The 22368-nt window shown below is 45.3% G+C and overlaps 1 protein-coding gene across 1 annotated transcript in view; it reads right to left on the reverse strand.

Moving 5' to 3' along the window:
- LOC147109567 (signal-induced proliferation-associated 1-like protein 1) overlaps window positions 1–22368 on the reverse strand; it is a 407870-nt gene that overhangs the window by 114043 nt on the left and 271459 nt on the right. Inside the window, 1 exon segment of the mRNA XM_086003627.1 lies at window positions 1139–1269. Within this exon segment, the coding sequence (XP_085859753.1) occupies window positions 1139–1269 (131 nt within the window).

Consider the following 22368-nt stretch of genomic DNA (forward strand, 5'->3'; position numbering starts at 1 on the left):
ACTTTGGTTGATCACACTGGGAGGAAAATGGGTGCCTCTTATACCCACAGAATAGTTACTGCATGTCCAAGTAATTCATTGTACATGACTTCCTTCAAGATGTTTTGAGATACATGAGGTGATGCTATATAGATGGAACTTTAAAAAAGAAACACAAAATTCAGGAACAAAGAAACCACCAGTTAAGTATACAGATAGCTCCCTTTTTTAACACTTGGGATTAAGTGGCAATCCCAATGAGCACTTTTAAAACCAATACAACTAAGGGCTGGATTTTCATTCAGAAGTCGGGAAGGAGGCAGGGCTACAACTTTCGGGGTTGTAGTCCCGCCTCCATCGAGATGCGGCCAATCCATGCGATTTTCACTTGATTGACCTTGTTGAGCCCACCCAGCGGGCTCAGCAGGCCAATTAAGGGCCACCCGGCAACAGGTGACATCACAGACTGAAATTTCATCTGTCAAGACGTGTTGACAGATGAAATATCAGTGTTTCACAGCTGTTTGAAGCTGTCAAACACTGACACAGTCTTACTTCTAACCTGAGTCCTTCTACGCAGACTCAGTTAGAAATCTCGCCGGCACTGGAAGCTGCAGGCTGTCACTTTTGACAGCTCGTGGCCATTCTGCTTTCTGTGCCAGCTGAATGATGGACTCCCGAAGCCGAGAGCAAGGAAGGCTGTAAAGGTAAGTACAGGTAATTTAAACTTCTTTACACACTTTAGACACACCAAACACACTTACCTTTGCACTTATGCACCCATCACTCACCTGAACACCGACATCTTGACCCCTCCAAGTCCTTCAACCCGACGGCCCGACTCCTCTAACCTGGCGTGGTTTGGAGCCGTCGGGAATCCCACATGACAACCTTCAAAGTAGGGTTTAGGCTAAAAACTGCCTGTTAACTACCTGTTAACAGGCAGTTAATTGGCACTAATCCCTTCCCGCCTGGGGTCGGCGGGTCCCCGCCTCCTTTGAAACTTACATGGAGGCGGGTTTTGGGCGGGATGGTGTCGGGACCCCCGAATTCGGGGTTTTAGCCCCCCCGCACACCTAAAAGCCCGCCTCGCGGCACACTGAAAATCGACCCCTAAATGTTTACTTGAATCAGGTACAAATAGACTGATTGCTCTCACCTCACTTGTTCGAAGGATGATTCGGTAGTTGTACTGAGGTCCATGCTCTTTACTGTCCTCCAGCTTTTCCCGTCTCATGCTCACCGCCACAGCACCCAGATTGTCATCCACCCCAAAGTAGTTCGAGTGTTCTGCGAAAATATAATTTAATATTTACCAAAAAAATCCATAAACTGCGAGTTTCACTCATTACTTGCACAAGAGTCAGGATACAGAATTAGTCTCGTCAAATGTGCATGGGGCCACAACTAGAATTAGCATTGGAAGGGACTTCTGTTACTGTTGCACAACACAATCACTGATCATACAAATACATATACCATCTGGTCCAAATTCAGTGACCCAAAATTAAATTATCGAAAAAATAATTGTATTGATGAATAAAATCATTCGTCCATTCCTGTTTGATCAATCATAGGCACTGACTTATAACATCAGAGATGAAGAGATAAATTGCTCCTTAATTACATGTTTTTAAAGCCCTTTAAAATTAGCATTCGCCACCCCCCCCCTCACCTCTCACAGGGTGAGACTCTCTGTTCTCCCCTGGTCTCCTTCTGCTACATACTACCCATGATCAAACTGCTCCTGAAGTTTTCACCAATGCCATCCTGAAAGAAGCCACTTGGATGCACAATTCTCCTCCTTGAGGATAGAGGGGAGGGAAGGAGAAGGTGAAGATGGAGAAAATGACACCAAAGATGAATGGAGAAGAGTTTGAGACCAGGGTCTAAGACTGGGAAATCCAACTGGACCATCACCCCATAGCACAGGACGCTGATGTTCATAAGCAAGACTGGGATCTTGAACACAGCGACTTCCTGAAAGCTACAGCAAAATCTAATACTTCCTTTACCATTACAGTCCGTACACTGAAGGAGAAGGAAATTCTTACTAGTTAATCCTGAAGTCAATGGGGAAAATCTACACATTAAACAAACAGAAAATGTATCCCTCGCCCCCTCCCCCAGAAACACCTGATGACACAGTGGATGAAAATGCTTTTGTTGGGCAGGGGAGAAGTTGCTGCAAACTACCTTCAGTGGCTCTATAGATACATTTATAGTGACTACAACAACAACTTGCATTTATACAGCGCCTTTTAATGTAGAAAAAACAAGGTGCTTCACAGAGGCATACGACAAAAAAATGAAAGCCAGACCAAAAGGGGAGTTATTGAGTGAGCTGACCAAAAGTCCGGTCAAGGAGGTGGGTTTTAAGGAGGGTCTTGCACAAGTACTTTTACAACAGAGTAAAAGTTCCTAACCTTCGACTCAACCTTTCTGACATCTATCTCTCTCTCAAAGCAAATAGTTTTGTTCCTGTTTCTCCCCACCCTCAGAACACAATATATACTTGGAAAAAAAGGAAATTTGCAGGTCTATGGGGAAAGAGCAGGGGACTGGGATTAACTGGATAGCTAATTCAAAGAGCTGGCACAGACATAATGGGCCAAATGGCCTCCTTCACTGTTGTATGATTCCAATTCACCTTTTCTTGTCCCCTCCCATCCCAAACATCGTAGAGAAACCATGTCTGCATTAGCCTCGCTGAGTCTGTACTAAGGTATAGATGACAGTACCTAAGAATAGACACAAGATGCTAGATGTGAGAATAGTGCACGCTCCATCACAGGAGTGTAATTTATATCCATCAACCTAATTTCTCTGGTTGATTTTTTAGATACACACACTTTCAATAATAAGGCAAAATTGAACTGAAGCTATAAATGATCTTAGTTACATTACAGAACTAGGTACAGTTACAGCACAAAAGGAGGCCATTCAGCTAACTACATCTCTGCTAAAGCAGTAAACTACTGTTTACAGTCAGATATCTAGGCCAATTTTAAAACTGCCTCATCACCTCGAGCATCATTCTGTTGGATTTCTGTTGAATGCTATTAAGTTCAATCAATTGTCGTCTACCTGGATCAACTTATCAGGTTGTTGACAGGGAACTAGAATGAGATGGAATGCCTCAGATTTGTGGAGCAGTCCCCCTCAGCGGGAGCGAAAAATAATTCGCTACAATTTCAGCTCCTGTTGGAGTGTGGCACTGTGGGGCTAATTTTGACTTTGTGCAATAGTGTAACGTGGGCGATAGCGAATCGGCAGCCCGTTTTACACCTGTCCCGATTGACTTCAATGGAAATGATCATTAGGAAAGATGTAAAACGGGCTGCCAAATCACTGTAGCCCAATTTACACCATCGCACAAAGTCAAAATTACCATGTATGTGTGGTGCTGAAAATGAAAGGTCATCAACCTGAAACGTTAACTGAGTTTTTCTCTCCACAAATGCTCCCTGACCTGCTGAGTGTTTCCAGCATTTTATTTTTTTACCGAGAACAATGGCTCTTTGCTTCACTGTCTCAGTCGACAAGAGTTCATTTATTATAAGGTACAGGAGTGCTGGGTGACCAGAGGTGCATCTCACTAAGATGTTAGGCCCTTTTAAAAAAAATATAAATAGGCTTCTTCCACACCCATAATTCTTTAAATTATTTGTGGCATGGAAGGCATTTTATTTTTAAAGAGAGGGGGCAGAGAATTGGGACATGGTGGTCTGCACTGGGAATGCAGCTTGTATTAGAGTTGAACCCTTCTATTGGCAGTAGAGCAAAGTATTTTTTAAAACTAACCTGGTCTTGTACCATAGATAACAGAACAAGGGCGTGCAACTAATGCGGACATTGGACAAATGAAGCACAGGTGGCACAGAGGACGCTAACCTCATAATATGGAGTTGTGGAGAGGGAGTGTGAGACAGGTAAAAATAGGTACAATTATCCTGTCAGCACAATTGCTCCTTAGACATGCTGTATTTTCAAAGTTGACGGTATCAGCTTTACCTGTTGGATAAAGTCAACCATGAGAAAAGTCTTAGACTGAGGAAGAGATCTGAAATGAAGCATGTTTTGTGACATCAGGTCTCAAAGGCTAATTCCAGTAATTGTCTGTTCGATGATATATTAGTTTTAGAGCACTTCACCCAGATGCTTTGCCCATGGCCATGACTACAATGATCTGGAATGACAGTTCACTAACTGCCTTGCAGGGTTTGATCTACAGCATTTTCTTTCAGTTGGCTGAAGCAGAAATTATATCTGTGTTGGACTATGAGGACTTTCACATTCATCATGTAGTGCGACACGGAGTCAAACAGACCAAGGTAGTCCCAAGTTCAACATCTGGTCTGTGCAGAGTTAACTGATCTCAGTTAGCAGTAGAACACTAGCGTTGGCTTCAGTGTCCCTGGGATGGTTTTTTTTAAACCTAGGTTTCCCACCCCTAATCACTATTCAACGATCTCTGCTGGAAAACATTATGGGAGGGCAAATTGGACTCTGAACGACTGCCCCCATAGTTGAATAGCTTGCTGTCACTCGTGGAAAAAAAAACGACAATTGGGTTTATGTATCAAAGGTCTCCCTGCAATCTTAGATCTAAATCCCAGCAAACCACCTCCAAGAAAGGAGGAGGGTGGGGAGAAAGCAAATTGGGGTGGGTGGGAAGAGAAACAGAATTCACATTTCCTGCATAAAATATTCACTCAAGCAATTGAAAGTAGGTGAGATTGCAATATTACACACCAACATTCAGATTCAAAATAATGCAAGCTGAATCTGAGGTGATGTGATCACAGTGTTTAAACGAGTACTAAAGAAGGCTTCTTCAGTGAGTTGGTTTTTACCAGTATAAAGACTCAATCTGGGCTTCAGCTCTTTGGTGGTAGTCGAAGGTACATATCAGCCAGGGCTCCTGCATCTGATTAAGTGCAAGGGCCTGTGCTGAAAATGTCTATAGAGTACAGGTAGGCAGGATTAGAATCAGCTGTGTTGTCCTCAATTGCTGAGTAACCTGCTGACAGTTACCGTCAGCACTCCGACATTGTGCCCAAGGTACCAGAGATAGAGCTTGACCCCAGGACAAAGTCAATGCTTCCGCAAGAGGAGTGAGGAATAAAGTGAAGCTATACTAGTACAAAAGGTCTATTTGGTGAAGTAATATAATGCAGTATTTAAAAAGAGCCTGCAAAACAAATAATTGCTTGAAATACAATTTTCAGCTTTTTAAAAAAAAAAATGAAAATCACTTAGCTTCTTTTAAACTCCATTTTACAAAACCCACCAGCTTGTCGTAAAGCAGAAGTGACTATTATTTGAAGGGCCTGAATTTGCTGTCGGAAGCTTCCCGCGGGCGGAAGCTTGACAGATCGCAAGTTCCGGGTTTTCGCTCATATGCTTCGCGCGCGCAAACCTGGAACTTGCGGGGCCCTTACACACCCATAGGCATCGAAAAATACAGGCCATAGAATTTATATCCCAAAGTGGCACTGGATTTAAATGCCACAGAAGTTTTATATTTACACAGCAGACATTTTATTCGATTTGACAGAATAGAGTTCTGATCACTGTTCAGCAAACCCTGCTGGAAACGTCTAGGTGATCAGTAATGGTTGGTTGCGAGTTGGGCTCCACAAAACTGAATTAAAAAGACACAATTAAAAAAAAAAAAAAAACTTTCACACCTTCTTTTCACAAATTTAAAAGCCAATGAAAAGACAACAGCACTCTGACAAAATGTGATGAACTTTAACATGTCAGCTTGGCTCAGTTGCAGCACTCTCACCTTTGTCAAAAGACCAAGGTTTCAAACCCCACTGACAGAGTCTAGATTGACACTCCACTGCAGTACTGAGGGAGTGCTGCATTGTTGGAGGTACTGTCTTTCAGATGAGGCCAAATCTGCTTGTTCAGGAAGATGTAAACGAATCCATGGCACTAGTTGAAGTGCAGTGGCGCTTTCTCAGTGTTCTGGGCAACAGTTATCCCTCAAACAGCACCATCAGAATAGATCAACTGGTCATTTCCCTCATTGCTGCTTGTGGAACTTTGCTGTGCACAAATTGGCTGCCGCATTTAATGTGTTGAGTTTTGGGACATCCTGGGGACATGAAAGGTGTATATAAATGCAAGTGCTATCGCTCCCTCTTATACATTCATTGGTTTACACCATCTATTTCAGACATCTTGGGGTCGATTTTCATAAAGCTGTCGGGAAGGAGGCGGGACTACAACTTTCGGGTTTTAGTCCCGCCTACATCGACGTTCGGCCAATCTACGTGATTTTCCCTTGATTGACCTCGTTAAGCCCGCCCAGCGGGCTCAGCAGGCCAATTAAGGGCCACCCGGCAACAGGTGACGTCACAGACTAAAATTTCATCTGTTAAGAGGTCTTGACAGATGAAATATCAGTGTTTCACAGCTGTTTGAAGCTGTCAAACACTGACAGTCTGACTTCTAACCTGAGTCCTTCTACACAGACTCAGTTAGAAGTCTCACTGGCAATGAAAGCTGAAGGCTGTCACTTTTGACAGATCGCAGCCATTTTGCTTTCAGTGCCGGCTGAGTGATGGACTCCCGAAACCTAGAGGAAGAAAGGCTGTTAAGGTAAGTACAGGTAACTTAAACTTCTTTACAAACTTTAGACACACCAAACACACTTACCTTTGCACTCATGCACCCATCACTCACCTGAACACCAACATCGTGACACCTCCAAGTCCTTCAACCTAACAGCCCGACTGCTCTAACCTGGCGTGGTTTGGAGCCGTTGGGAATTCCACACGACACCACTCAAAATAGGGATTAGGCTAAAAACTGCCTGTTAACTACCTGTTAACAGGCAGTTAATTGGCACTAATCCGCCTTGGGTCGGCGGGTCCCAGTGCAGGCCTCCCCTGAAACTTACGTGGAGGCGGGTTTTAGGCGGGATGGTGTGTTGACCCCCGAAATCGGGATTTCCCCCGCCCCCCCCCCCCCCCCACGCCTGAAACCCCGCCTGACGGCTCCAGGAAAATCGACCCCCTCGTGTGTGAGGATTTTTGTTTAAACAGTGAATGCTGATATCCTCATTACAGGAACTCAAAGCGGTGAGAAGCAGGGGGAAATGACAGGAGTGAGATTGACGGTGAAAGAGGAAGACAGATTGTAAATCCACTGAAATATAAAAAGGAGCGGTGTTCATATTACGAGATGGCTACATAAAAAAGGCCAGATTTTTTAAAATCCAAACAGCCCTGAAACTAATTTGGTGAAGTGTTTAAGTATTACAGGAAACTCTCGTTTAAACGACACCTAAATATCCGGAATTCTCTATTAACCGGCAAAATTCTCACTCCGAAAACAACCCCTCAATAACCGGCAATGTTGCTGAGTCCGAGTCTCCCGCGGTGGCCAAGTTAGTCAGTGGGGGTAGTTCTCCAAACTGCCACTACTCGGCTTCTTGGCACTGTCAGAAGTCTGAACACCTCAGTAACAGGAGTCTGACTCTCCCGTGCTGCCGGTAGTCTCTTCTGATCCGCCATTTTACAGGGGTACTGTGTGTCTCCCACGCTGCTGGTAGTCATTGCATTGCATTACCCTCAACTGGCAGTACTGTACTTAATCAAGCATCTTCCACCATCCATTTAACACAACATTCTGTAGGTGAGTACCCAATTACTGTATACTGCACATTTCTTCATTTTTCTTTGTTAAAAATAGCCTCGGTAGATAACCCTCTCCGTCATCCGGAATTTTTGATCAACCGGCAACACGGCGGTCCCGTTGGTGCCAGATACCAAGAGTTTCCTGTATTGTGAAGGAGCTGAATTAAGCGGAGGGTTGAAGTGACGACCAATGGGGCAACTCCATCACAATGTCAGCAAGTAATTTAGCCAAAATAGTTCTCCCAGGCATGAACATTTCAAAAGAAAAATATTCAATATAGATAAAAGTTATACAGTTGGCAGGAGACGATAAATGCCGAGGAAATGATCCCATTTAGCCCCTGAATGAAATTATGAGCTGCAAGAGCAAAATTCATATCATTTATTGCTAACTGAACTCAAAAATGAGCTCATCGGTAATTTTAAAAATGTATTCCGAAATCTCTGTGGGCAGTTTATAACTCGTTTTCAGTTTATTTTCTTGACAGCAGATATCATGGTGCACATGTCCCAAACAGCTCATGTGATCATATTCTCCTTGAAGGATTAAGCTCTTGGCTAAACTAATTACTGCAAGATTACTGAGAAACAAAGTTTCAGCACATTAAAAAAAATTGCTGTTAATGATAGTCCCTCTGTAACATTAAGATGAGGCTTCACTCCTAATTTATTCCAAAAAAACACATTCAGCGTGAAATTGGGATCGGTAGCGCCCTTTGTTTAGGTGCTGTCTCTCACATTTGGGCACCAAAATGGCGTCTGATGCACGGGCGCAGACTTGTGCAGCGAATTGTGCCGGATGCCATATTGGTGAGGTCATTGGCGCATGCTCAGCTAACGTCCACCGGAAGTATAAAGAGCAGGCAGATCATGACGTCAATCGGCAGGCATTCAAGATTTGACGCCAGCAGTGCCAATGCTCCAGCCAACGCCCTCTCTTAAGCTCGCTCAGCTGAACAAGCATTCAGCAGCAGGAAGGATCCCCTACCAGCACCATTCAAAGGCATCATCAACTAATTACGGGTTAGTTGCTGGTTGATTTCTTCTGGCTGTTGCTACAATTCTACAAGTGTTTGTGGTGCTTTCTGTAGTCGTTTCAAGTTGCAAAAGTCTACAGGGAGTGGTGTGGCAGGTGTTGAATTTTTTTAATTCGTTTTTATGGGATGTGGGCGTCGCTGGCAAGACTAACATTTATTGCCCATCCCTAGTTGCCCTCGAGAAGGTGGTGGTGAGCCGCCTTCTTGAACCGCTGCAGTCAGTGTGGTGATGTTCTAAGTCAGGATGGTGTGTGACTTGGAGGGGAACTTGGGAGGTGGTGGTGTTCACATGCGCCTGCTGCTGTTGTCCTTCTAGGTGGAAGAGGTCGCGGGTTTGGGAGGTGCTGCCGAAGAAGCCTTGGTGAGTTGCTGCAGTGCATCTTGTAGATATTACACACTGCAGCCACGGTACGCCGGTGGTGGAGGGAGTGAATGTTGAAGGTGGTGGATGGGGTGCCAATCAAGCGGGCTGCTTTGTCCTGGATGGTGTCGAGCTTCTTGAGTCGGTCGGCCCACTCCCGCTACAGACGCTGTGCATCGGCGCTGATGAGTTCGGCTAGTCGGCGGGGAGGCAACAGAAGCAGCGATGGAGGCCACGACGACCCGCTGTAGCACGGCGGCCGGCAGCTCCTCGGCGGGAGGCTCGGAGGTCGAACCGGTAGGAGGGGAGGCAGCCAGCGGACCGAGGGCGGGAAAAGCAGGCCCTGGAAGGTCGGACACCGCGGGAGGCTCGGAGGTCAGGCCGGGTGAAAGGAGAGCCAGGGAGAAGCAGGCCCCGAGACGTCGGTACCACGGCGGCTGAAGATTGTCGGGCAGGAGTGCGGGAAAGGTGGAGCGAGGTGAGAGCGGACCCTATTGTGATGGCGCCGATGAAGATGGCTGCCGTCCTTGCGGGCTCCGTGCGTACCAGCAGCTAAGCGTCCTTTGCTGCTTGGTGCGCTCGGCTCGTTAAGGAAAAAGCACTTCACTGACTGGATTTCACTTGTTGTATTTGGTTATGTGACAAATAAAATATAATTAATTGAAATTGAAATTGTTGGAGCTGCACTCATCCAGGCAAGTGGAGAGTATTCCATCACACTCCTTACTTGTGCCTTGTAGATGGTGGAAAGGCTTTGGGGAGTCAGAGGGTGAGACACTCGCCGCAGAATACCTAGCCTCTGACCTGCTCTTGTTGCCACAGTATTTATGTGGCTGGTCCAGTTAAGTTTCTGGTTAATGGTGACCCCCAGGATGTTGATGGTGGGGGATTCGGTGTTGAATTTTGTGTGGCTTCTGGATTCTGCACAGACCACTTGCTGCCAGACATGGGTGCACTAGTAGGCATTACCCTTGGAATACAGCTTGAAATAGAGGTCACGCAGAGCAGGACAAGCTGCAGGAAGAGGGAGGAAGAGGAGGAGGAGGAGGGGGAAAAGGGCTCTCAGCAGGACGCCATATCCACCCAGGGTGTTCAGGGAGAAATTCTCCTACCCGAACCTCAGCGAGAAACAATGTGCGAGACGTCTGCGCTTCACCAAGGATGTCTTCACTGAAATCTGCTACCTGCTGCAGCCACAACGCCAACCTCAGGGCAGGGCAAGGAATGCATTGCCAGTGGCTGTGAAGGTGACCGTGTCAATGAACTATCGTGCGTCTGGTTCCTTCCACGCTGGAGCTGGAGATATTTGCAACATCTTGCAGTTTGCCCTCCACTATTTCATAACAGAGGTTACTGAGGCTCTCTATTCAAAGAGAGCGGACTACATTTCATTCCCTCTTACCAGAGACAAGCAGGCGGAGCGAGCACACGGCTTCGCTAGGATAGCAGGATGCCATTGACTGCACGCACATTGCTTTGAGGGCGCCGCATGTCAACATGTCCCCTTTGCCCTTTGAAAGGGATTCCGCGATGTCATGTCCAGCTAGTGTGTGACCATAAGCAGCAAATCATGCAGGTCAACGCCCAGTATCCTGGGCAGCAGTCGTGATGTCTTCATTCTGCGGCAGCCAACGTATCAGCTGCATTTCAGTCACCACAGCAAGCCAACAGTCCCACACCTTACCTTCCACACTGACCATCACAGTGCCCACTTGGTCACAATGCAAAAATAAAAGCAGCCACAAAAAAACATTTCAAACCCAAATTTATAAATGAAATCAGGCCATATTGCATACAAATAAAGTAATCACCTTTGTGCATTCCTTTAGTGCTTGTCTTCTGTGTGCCTTTACCTGTCCTAGTGCTCCTATGCAGTGTTACCCCAATGGCTGCAGCATGGCTGGTGGAAGGCAGCTGACTTTCAGTGGGGGAGACTGCAGATGGCCTTGGAGGACAACCTCGAGCAGCTCTGGGCCTAGAAGGCCCAGGTTCAAACTGCACCATCTCGGCATGGGCGGCAGCAGCCTGGTCTGGCTGGCTGACAGGCAACAGCAAGGGCACTGGTGGTGTGGGAGGACGAATTCGGTCACCCTGAGAGAGGACAGCAGGTTTGTGCTCCATGAAGCCACTGCCACTTCCCCGGGGCGGCGTCTCAGCAATCCTAGTAATCTGTTGGAGGACAGATTGCTGGGCTGCTGAGAAACCCTGCAAGCACTTTTGCACACTGTAATCCACAGCCATGATGGCAGCAGTCTGAACTTGCATGGTTAGCTCCTATTGCCTCTGGTTGTGCGCCACCTTGTCCTGCAAGAGAGGGGCATATAAATGTTAAGTATGAGACCTGACTAATAGAGATTGTTGGTGGGTGAGTGATGGGGGTGTGGTGATTTGAGCAGTGGCTGAGGCTACTGGTGCAGTTGATAGGATATGGCATTTGAAGATGCATTCACTGTCCTTGACCACACAAATGAGGTAATTGAACTTCTTGCGGCACTGCATCCAGGTCCTCAGGGCTTAACTCCTGGCATTGACCTCCTCGGCTATCTGCTCCCACTGCCTTTTGACCGTGTGCCTGGAGGGCCTCCTTCCCCCGTGGATACAGGACAACTCTCCTCCTTCACCAAGACCTCTGAAAACCTTGGAGCCCGCTCTCTTCCCTGCTGTGCCATTCCTCACTCTTTCCCAGGTCAGGTTCTCTTCAATCATGACTCCCAGCACCTGCTCCAGCCACAATGCACCTCCCCTTTAAGAGGTGCAGGCTAGCTTTAAGCAGTGCTGGCTAGCTTTAACTAGTGCTAGCCTCTCACGATATTGGCCCCCTGCTAATGCTTCTAACCAATGAACGGAGCGGTTAGCGTTGGCTGCATGCACCGATCATTTAAATGAGCAGGCAATATGAAGTTGGAGTGCTGACGACATTCCAATCAATCAATCACGCATCGTAATCCGCATGCCCGTTTTCGGGGGCTAACCAATTCAGCCCCCATAGATTTCAAGAGGGACTGGGATGTCACACTGATCAACATTTGAAAGGGAGAGTGTGAAAATTTGCTTGGTCACATTAAGACAGAAATTGAGTGTCGAAATGGTACATGGGAGGAAATGCAAATGAAAGTAACAGCAAACATAGCATCTATAAAAAATATAAATCGCACGCACTCCATTTAGAAACTGCAGAGGTTCTACAATTTGATCAAGTGCAGAGATGGGGGAGGATATACAGTAAATATGCTTTCAGTTTTAAAGTGTTCGCTGTGTTGATTTTCTTGTTAAAAAGAGTTGCGCTGATCGTTTCCTGCAGCTGCCTACTCCTCCTGTGGGCCCCCAATACAGACTAAATCAAATCGGATTAGCATTAAATTCCAAGTTAAGTGTCCTGGTTGCTGTTTCTAAAAGCGTGCTGAATAATTTCAGAATTGATGGGTCTCCTGTGGCCGTTCTGCAAGTTTTCCTACACGCACGTCACTTTAAATGAATTTGCGCTGTGATGGTTTCGTTGCCCTGCTGCCGGCTTGTGGAGTCGGCCAGAGGGAGCTTTTGGGGGGGGGGGGGGGGGGGGGGGGGGGGGGAGGAATTCATCAGAATAGCTACAAGGACAGGTTGGAGAAGCTGGATTTGTTTTCATTAGAGCAAAGGAGGTTGAGAGGTGATTTGATAGAGGTGTACAAGATTATGACGGGTTGGGAAAGGCTGTTCCCACTAGTTGATGGTACAAAGACTAGGGGTCACAGATTTAAGGTTTTGGGCAAGAGACACAGGGGGGAATGTGAGGAAAAACTTTTTTACGCAGCGAGTGGCGAGGACCTGGAATTCGCGGCCGACGGATGTAGTGGAAGTGGAGGCACTCAATGTTTTCAAGGGGAGACTGGATAGGCACTTGAGGGGATAGAGCAGGGGGATGGGACTGCGGCAGAGCGAGGAGCACCACGGGAGTGGCACCGATTATTTAAACCAAAGTGTTGCGTAGCAGCAGCAGAGCATTGGGAGAGTAGAGAAAACAAAGTCTGAGTAAATTTGCAAGTGACGTCAGTTGACGGAGTGGAGTAGATGTAATTTTTCTAGATTTCCAAAAGGCCTTCGATAAGGTACCACATAATAGACTAATGAATAAGGCCCTAGAATGTGGAATCAGGGGACAAGTAGCAGAATGGATAGCTAGCTGGCTTCAGGACAGAAAGCAGAGATTAGGGGTAAAGGGTAGCTATTCAGAGTGACAGAAGTTGGAAAGTGGAGTCCCACAAGGAGCAGTGCTGGGCCCACTGTTGTTCACAATTTATATTAGACTTAGACTTTGGAATCAAAAACACAATTTCTAAAATTGCGGATGACACCAAATTGGGATGGAATAGTCAATACTGAGGAAGACTGCAACAAATTACTAGAAGACATTAATAAACTGACAGAATAGGCATATAACTGGTAATTGAATTTCAACACAGATAAATACGAGGTATTACATTTTGGTAAGAAAAATACTACTTGGAAAATTAGAATCTAAATGGGGTAGAAGAGCAAAGTGATCTCGGAGTACAAATACACAAATCACTAAAAGTAGCAATGCGGGTTAAGGAGGCCATAAAAAAACCAACCCAAACACCGGGGTTTATTTCTAGAGGGATAGAATTGAAAAGTAGAGCAGTTATGCTAAATCTGTATCGAACCTTGGTTAGACCATACTTGGAGTACTGTGTACAGTTCTGCTCGCCATATTATAAAAAGGATGTAGAGGCACTGGAAAGGGTGCAAAAAAGATTTACAAGGATGATACCAGAACTGCGAGGTTATACCCATCAGGAAAGGATGAACAGGCTGGGTCTCTTTTCTCTTGAAAAGGGGAGGCTGAGGGGTGACCTAAGAGGTCTATAAAATTATGAAAGGTTTTGATAGGGTAGCTACAGAGAGAGTGTTTCCACTTGTGGGGAAGCGCAAAACTAGAGGCCATCAATATAAGATAGTCACCAAGAAATCCAATAGGGAATTCAGAAGAAAGCTCTTTACCCAGAGAGTGGTGAGAATGTGGAACTCGCTACCACAGGGAGTGGTTGAAGCGAATAGTATAGATACAGTTAAAGGGAGGCTGGACAAGCCTTTGAGGGAGAAGGGAATAGAGGGTTATGCTGATAGAGATAGATGAGGAAAGACGGGAGGAGGTTCGTGTGGAGCATAAACACCGGCATGGACTGGTTGGGCCGAACGGCCTGTTTCTGTGCTGTATATCCTATGTAATCCTACATAATTTACAGCTTACAATATTTTAGCAATGGGAGTTAATTTTTAACGATTAAAAAAAAAACGTTTCCTTTTAGAAAAAGCAGAGATTTTGTTGTTACTTCGACAGCCTGGCACACAGGAAAGAAATGGATGTCGTCGCCTCATGGATGACACATGGATGACATAATTCATCAATCACCATTACAAGAAGTCAACTTAACCGATCTCCACTCTCGCCATTCCATTTCATGGTGCCTGAACTGTCTGAGGCTGCATCAAGATACTGCTCTGGGCCTCAGGCAACACTTTTCAGGAGCTTGTATTGGGGCAAAAATCCAAGCAGTGTCTTGCTGGAGAACCCCAGTGGGGATGTTCTAATATGCTGCACCACCAGGTGGCAGGGTGTCAGAAGGTAGGCTCCTTATTTCAAAAGTACCATCCTAAATAGTTGCCAAGTTTGAAGCCAGGCCACTTCCTACAGGGGAAGCAGGGAACTTAAAATAAAATACAATACAGTAGATTGAAAGCTTTGTGGTAGTTATTGGAATAGAGAGCTCAAGATCATAAGCAAAATACCAAGCAAGTCCATATTATCGATTCCATACAGCAGGCACTTTGCACCATTTGCTTAATACATTCTCACAACCTTACCGTTTAATCTTTTAAATTCATGCAGATCCATATATAGATTTGAGAGACAACTATACAGTAGAAAAGAAAAGAGATAGACGACCCATCTATGACCTGATCAAGATGTCAATGTTGCTCCAACAACAATCAATCATTCCAAGTCTAGATTAGCTTCATTCCCTTTTCGCTCTTCTCATCTCCTCACTCGTCCCTCGTCCAGTTTTATGGACTGGATAGTGTTACTTAAAATTTGATACAGCACTGGAATAGACAGAATATCTTAAATGCAACAAGGAGAAAACTGAACAATTAAGCAATTGCTAAGTTTACAAGATACTGTGCAAGTGTGCTTCATTTAGCCCTCACGCCTAAATATCGAGAGGAAAGAAAAGTGGGGAAAAAATGGGACTGGAATAAGTAGTAGCAGCGAAGGAGCCGTTTAGCTCAGTTGAACACTGCATTCCCTTAAATACTGGAAAGTTATCCATGTCAACTTGAACTTACTTTATTCTAATTCCAATGTGCAGTGTTCTTGTGTTCATGTCAAAAATAATTACCTTTTACATTTGTTCAAAAAATATTTGTAAATGAAGCCCCACTGCTGGTAAAACATGTGACGTTACTGGGTATCAGGGTACAGGGCTGCATCAGTGTGGAGTCTGCAGTCACTTATGCTGCTTTTGGTACTTGCTCTGCACAGACTTCTCTGCACCTGGCTTTCAAAGTTAGTGTCTGTCACTGCAGGTTTCACGCCTGAAATAACGTTCCCTTTTTTCAATGTTTTAATTTTTAAACATAGACAATGGCTGAGCACATCTTGATACAAGCTGTCATTTTAATTTTATCTTCATATCTTGACAGGAGGCAGGTTAGTGGACAGATTGCATCAGAAGTGGGAACGGTAGCGTAGTGGTAATGTCACTGGGCTAGTAATCCAGAGGCCTGGACTAATGATCTAGAGAATTAGTTCAAATCCCACCATGGCAGCTGGAGAATTTAAATTCAGTTAATAATTCTGGAATAAAAAGCTAGCATCAGTAATGGTAACCATGAAACTATCAGATTGTCATAAGAACCCATCTGGTTCACTAATGTCCTTTAGGGAAGGAAATCTGCCGTCCTTACCTGGTCTGGCCTCCAGACCCACCGCAATGTGGTTGACTCTCAACAGCCCTGTGAATGGCCTAGCAAGGCAATTAGGGATGGGCAATAAATGCTGGCCTTGCCAGTGACGCCCACATTCCGTGAACGAATAAAACAAAAAGCAAAGGTTCAAATCGCTGCCCATGATGGCTCAGTGGGTAAATGTGCTACTCAGTGTGGAACTGAGGCATACAGGCCAGCACAAGGGAGATAAAAAGGTCATTCTCGATTGGACACCTATTCAGTCAAAATTCACACAACTTTGGCTACAAGCTGGCCGAGTCCTGAAGGACACAGCTGCCAGTATGGGCCTGCAGCAGGTGGTGAGAAGCAACACAAGGGACAAAACCTACTTGACCTCGTCCTCACCAATTTACCTGTCACAGATGCAGCTGTTCATGACAGTATTGGTAGCAGTGACCACCGCACAGTCCTTGCGGAGACAAAGTCCCTTCTTCACACGGAGGACAAAGTCCATCGTGTTGTGTAGCACTACCACTGTGCTAAATGGGATAGATCTAGCAGCTCAAAACTGGGCATCCACGAGGCGCTGTGGGCTACCAGCAGCTGCAGAATTGTATTCCACCACAATCTGTAACCTCATGGCTCGGCATATCCCTCACTCTACCATTACCATCAAGCTAGGGGACCAACCCTGGTTCAATTAGGAGCGCAGAAGCATATGCCAGGAGCAGCACCAGGCATACCCAGGTGCCAACGCAGGACTACATGCATGCTAAACAGCAGAAGCAGCATGCTATAGACAAAGCTAAGCGATCTCACAATCAACGGATCAGATCAAAGCTCTGCACTCCTGCCACATCCAGTTGTGATTGGTTGCGGACAATTAAACTAACAGAAGGAGGAGGCGCCATGAATATCCCCATCCTCAATGATGGCAGAGCCCAGCACGCGAGTGCAAAAGACAAGGCTGAAGCTTTTACAAACATCTTCAGCCAGCAGTGCCGAGTGGATGATCCATCTCGGCCTCCTCCTGAGGTCCCCACCATCACAGAAGCCAGTCTTCAGCCAATTTGATTCCGTCCATGTGTTCAAGAAATGGCTGAGCACACTGGATACAGCAAAGGCATGGGCCCCGACAACATCCCAGCTGTCGTGCTGAAGACTTGTGCTCCAGAACTAGCCGCACCTCTAGCCAAGCTGTTCCAGTACAGCTACAACATTGGCACCTACCCGACAATGTGGAAAACTGCCCAGGTATGTCCTGTCCACAAAAAGCAGGACAAATTCAATCCGGCCAATTACCACCCCGTCAGTCTACTCTCAATCATCAGTAAAGTGATGGAAGGTATCATCGATAGTGCTATAAAGCTGTACTTACTCACCAATAACCTGATCAATGATGCTCAGTTTGGGTTACACCAGGATCATTTGGCCCCAGACCTCATTGCAGCCTTGGTCCAAACATGGACAAAAGAGCTGAATTCCAGAGGTGAGGTGAGAGTGACTGCCCTTGATATCAAGGCAGCATTTGATCGAGTGTGGCACCAAGGAGCCCTAGTAAAACTGAAGTCAATGTGAATCAGAGGGGAAACTCTCCACTGGCTGAGTCATACCTAGCACAAAGGAAGATGGCTGTGGTTGTTGGAGGTCAATCATTTCAGCACCAAGACATCACTGCAGGAGTTCCTCAGGGCAGTGTCCTAGGCCCAACCATCTTCAGCTGCTTCATCAATGACCTTCCCTCCAACATAAGGTCAGAAATGGGGATGTTCACTGATGACTGCACAGTGTTCAGTTCCATTGGCAACTCCTCAGGTAATGAAGCAGTCCATTCACGTATGCAGCAAGACCTGGATGACATTCAGGCTTGGTCTGATAAGTGCCAAGTAACATTCGTGCCACACAAGTGCCAGGCAATGACTATCTCCAACAAGCGAGAGTCTAAACACAGCCCCATGACATTCAAAGGCATTACCATCGCCGAATCCCCCACCAACATCCTGGGGATGACCATTGACCAGAAACTTAACTGGACCAGCCACATAAATACTGTGGCTACAAGAGCAGGTCAGAGGCTGGGTATTCTGCAGCGAGTGTCTCACCTCCTGACTCCCCAAAGCCTTTCCACTATCTACAAGGCACAAGTCAGGAGTGTAAGGGAGTACTCTTCACTTGCCTGGATTTGTGCAGCCCCAACAACACTCAAGAAGCTCAACGCCATCCAGGACAAAGCAGGCTGCTTGATTGGCACCCCATCCACCACCTTAAACATTCACTCCCTCCACCACCAGCGTACCGTGGCTGCAGTGTGTACCATCTACAAGATGCACTGAAGCAACTCGCCAAGGCTTCTTCAGCAGCACCTCCATAACCCATAACCTCTACCACCTAGAAGGACAAGGGTAGCAGGCGCATGGGAACACCACCACCTGCAAGTTCCCCTCCAAGTCACACACCATCCTGACTTGGAAATATATCGCCGTTCCAAATCCTGGAACTCCCTCTCTAACAGCACTGTGGGAGTACCTTCACCACACGGACTGCAGCAGCTCACCACCACCTTCTCGAGGGCAATTAGGGATGGGCAATAAATGCTGGTCTTGCCAGCGCACACACCAGGAACGAATTTTTTTTTTTTTTTTTTAAAGTGCCAATGGGTGGAATAAGGACAAGGCTTGTACTTGGAGGGAGCCTGTATAACTGTACAGCCCGAGTCCTCTCAAATGAATGTAAATGATCCCATGGTATTTTTCAAATAAGAGCTGAGGAGTTCTCCAAGTGTTCTGGCCAACATTTATCCCTCAAATCAACATCACTAAAACAGATTATCTGGTCATTATCTCACTGCTGCTTGTGAGGCCTTGCTGCAGGTAAATTAGCTGCCATGTTTCCCTATATTTACACCAGTAAATACTCTTCATAAAAGTACTTAATCGGCTGTAAAGCGCTTTGGGATGACCCGAGGTCATGAAAGGCGCTATATAAATTCAAGTACTTTCTTTTTTTGTATAACAGAGCCAAGTGTTGTAACATGGAATGCTATTCATGAGTGGGAGTATACATAGCAATACCTATAACTAACATCATGCTTAGGTTGGGTTATACAGGTCAGATATTACTGGAATTACAACTGCCAAATCAGTATTTTCAGGCATGTTTGGCACATGTCAAACCATTCCGGTGGGAATTAATTACTTCTGTGTAACCAGCGCAAAACTGCACAAAATACCAAAATCACCAGCACAAAACACGGAACTAGTTTGTAAAACAGTATGTATTGGTTGATGTGCCAAAACTCAGCTCTGAATGTTAATGTGTGTATCGATTACTCAGCCAATAACCACCATGGGGGAAGATGATGACCTGCAGTTTCAGTCCTGAGAGAAATCAGTAAAATTATCAAAATACTACTGATGTGAATGTACCAAGAAATGAATCTTTGAAACCTTAACCCAATTAATTTGGTCGCTAATAAGTCAATCATACTGCTGAGATAATTGCCACAATATAGTACTGAAATCCTGGGAACATATAATGCACCAGTAACACAAGATGCCTAACAGCACTATTTGAAACATGAACTTATGAAATCTTGTGATCTTGATTTTGTGATAAGTATGGAAGATGACCGTTTGTCTCATCTTAACTTACTTATCTAGAAAATCTAGCAGTTATCCCATCAAAGCATCCAACTGACTCTTAAATTGCTCTAATTTCTAATTCACTACTCGAACTTGTAGTCCATTCCAAGAGTTAATTGCTCTGTGCGTGAAAACTTTTGATATTCGTCCTCCATTTCCCTTTGATCAGTTCAAACAAATGTCTCTTTATCTTAGTGTCATGGCTCATCTTTAAGTAGTATGTTGAATGTATCTATTCTATACCATTTAATATCTTGTATATCTCTACAACGGAGACAGCTCTGCACTTTTTATACAGAACTCCCTCCTTACATGAATACCCTCCCAGAAACAATGCTAGAAGCTGTTAAAGGGAAGTGAATAAATATTTAGGGGGGAAAATTTAAAGGGCACAGCAATGGGACTAAATGCATAGCTTTCAGAGAGCTGGCATGGGTGCGATGGCCAAAATCTGTGCTAAGGCTGCTCTGACTTGGTTCGGTGTTGTAGATGGACACTGATTTGCTTTTGCCATCCCCAGTACACTCCTTGCCGGCTTCCCACCCTCCATAAACTCCGGTTTGTCTGAAAACGATTGCCTATATCCCGTCCCATGCCAAGTCTCGCTCACCAATCACTTCCAACCTCAATAACTTGCACTAGTTCCCTGTCCCCCAAAATATTAAATTTAAACCCGAATTCCTCATCTTCCACATTCTTGTCCCACCCTAGCTCAGCAACCTCCTCCAGGCTTATATTCACCCCATAACCCCTCATCCTCGGATTCTGGTCCGCTATGTCCTGGCCCCCTCAACCACCTTACCCTTCAATTAGTACCAGAACATTCAGCTGCCTTAGCTCTGCTCTCTGCAATTCCTTCCCAAAAATTCTTCTGCCTCCCCAAAACCCTGCCCAAGACTCATCTTTTTAACCAAGACTTTGGCCAGCCCTCTGCTCTCCCTCCATAGATTGGCATCTGCTTCTCTGTCTATTTCCATGTGACTTTTTTTTACATTAAAGGCACCATATAAATGCAAGTTGTTAATTTAAAAGAAAAACCAAAACTATATCCTGCTGAATGACAATGTTTGAAATAATCAAGCCCACACCCTCAGAACTCCTGCTCTGCACATGAATTATGAAAGATGGTCTTAGAAAAGGTGCAGAACAATCAGAAAAATACCATGGAGGGAGGGGGGGGGGGGGGGGGGGGGGGGGAGGAGAGGCAAAAGGATGAGTCACTGGAAGTACTTTTTTTTTACAATAGTGATTAAGAAAGAGCATCCTGATAATGTGACAAGGCGCTATATAAATGCAAGGATCCCTCGGTGGCATAGTGGTTAGCACTGTTGCCTCACAGCACCAGAGACCCGGGTTCAAATCCGGCCTCGGGTGACTGTGCAAACTCCACACAGACATTCTCCCCGTGTTTGCGTGGGTTTTCTCCGGGTGCTCCGGTTTCCTCCCACAGTCCAAAGATGTGCGGGTTAGATTGATTGGCCATGATAAAAATTGACCCTTAGTGTTAGGGGGGATTAAATACGTGGGGTTATGGGGATAGGGCTTGGGTGGGATGGCTGTCGGTGTAGGGACCGGGTGCTAGGGTTTGGATGATCAGCCATGATCTCGTTGAATGGCAGAGCAGGGCCGAATGGCCTACTCCTGCTCCTATCTTCTATGTTTCTTGAGGTGTATTCAAGCAAAAATAAAATTGGGATTAAGTAAGGTGAAATTAAAGCACCAACTACAGAAACTTGTGCTGCAGCCCTAGAAAATAACAATTGACTTTCTTGTAGTCCCATGGAAGATCCCACGGCACTATTTCGAAGAGGAGTAGGGGAGTTATCCCCGGTGTCCTGGCCAATATATCTCCCTCAACCAACATAACAAAAAAAACCAGATTACCTGGTCATTATCACATTGCTGTTTGTGGGACCTTGCAGTGTGCAAATAGGCTGCCACTTTTCCCACATTACAACAGTGACTCCACTCCAAGTAGTACTTCATTGGCTGTAAAGCACTTTGAGACGTCCGGTGGTTGTGAAAGGCGCTATATAAATGCAAGTCTTTCTTCAGTCATCAGCAGGTTCAAGGCAGGTTAAAAATTGACATTAAGAAATGCCTTGTTAGACAGTACTAGAATTTAACTTGTAAATAATCTTAATTCAAAAGGAATGTACTGGGCAATAGATTATCTTATACATAAATCATGCGTGTGCACGTGTATACACATTGCTCAAAGCTCAAGGCATTAAAAGCGACTGTGATTTACTGCTGCGAGTACAAACCAGTGCTGGGTTATCTTGCAAAGACTCTGTGAAAGCTTGCATAAAACTACTGCACATATTAAGGGTTGATCAATTGGTTATTCTTGCATAAAATCTTCTGCAGGAAATCTTTTAAACACTTCATTGATAATTTATCCTACAAAACAGGTCTTGTGTAAGCCAAGACAAAATTGATTCTGGTTGCTCAGGGGTAGAAAATTAATGAATGTGTTCATTGCTGCCACTGAATTTTTTCTGCAAACCCTAAAATAGCTCATCTGTATCTTGTCTGCAACAGAGAGAGACGAATAGAAGTTGAAGCAAGGGTGTATGGGGATCAAATGGTGTTAAATGTAGAATCTAGTGAAGCAGGTTGCTTTGGTATTTAACTTAAGGGATTTATGGAGTCTGGAAATAAGTTTTAAATCCAGAGTGTTAAACGGCAGAGTTGGAATTTAACACTAGTGACCGATAGCGTGCTGACATTTAACTGCAGCATGC

Source organism: Somniosus microcephalus, chromosome 12 (genome assembly GCF_052327205.1).
Source record: "Somniosus microcephalus isolate GS21.2 chromosome 12, FLI_Smic_1.0, whole genome shotgun sequence".
In the NCBI taxonomy this organism is placed as follows: Eukaryota; Metazoa; Chordata; class Chondrichthyes; order Squaliformes; family Somniosidae; genus Somniosus; species Somniosus microcephalus.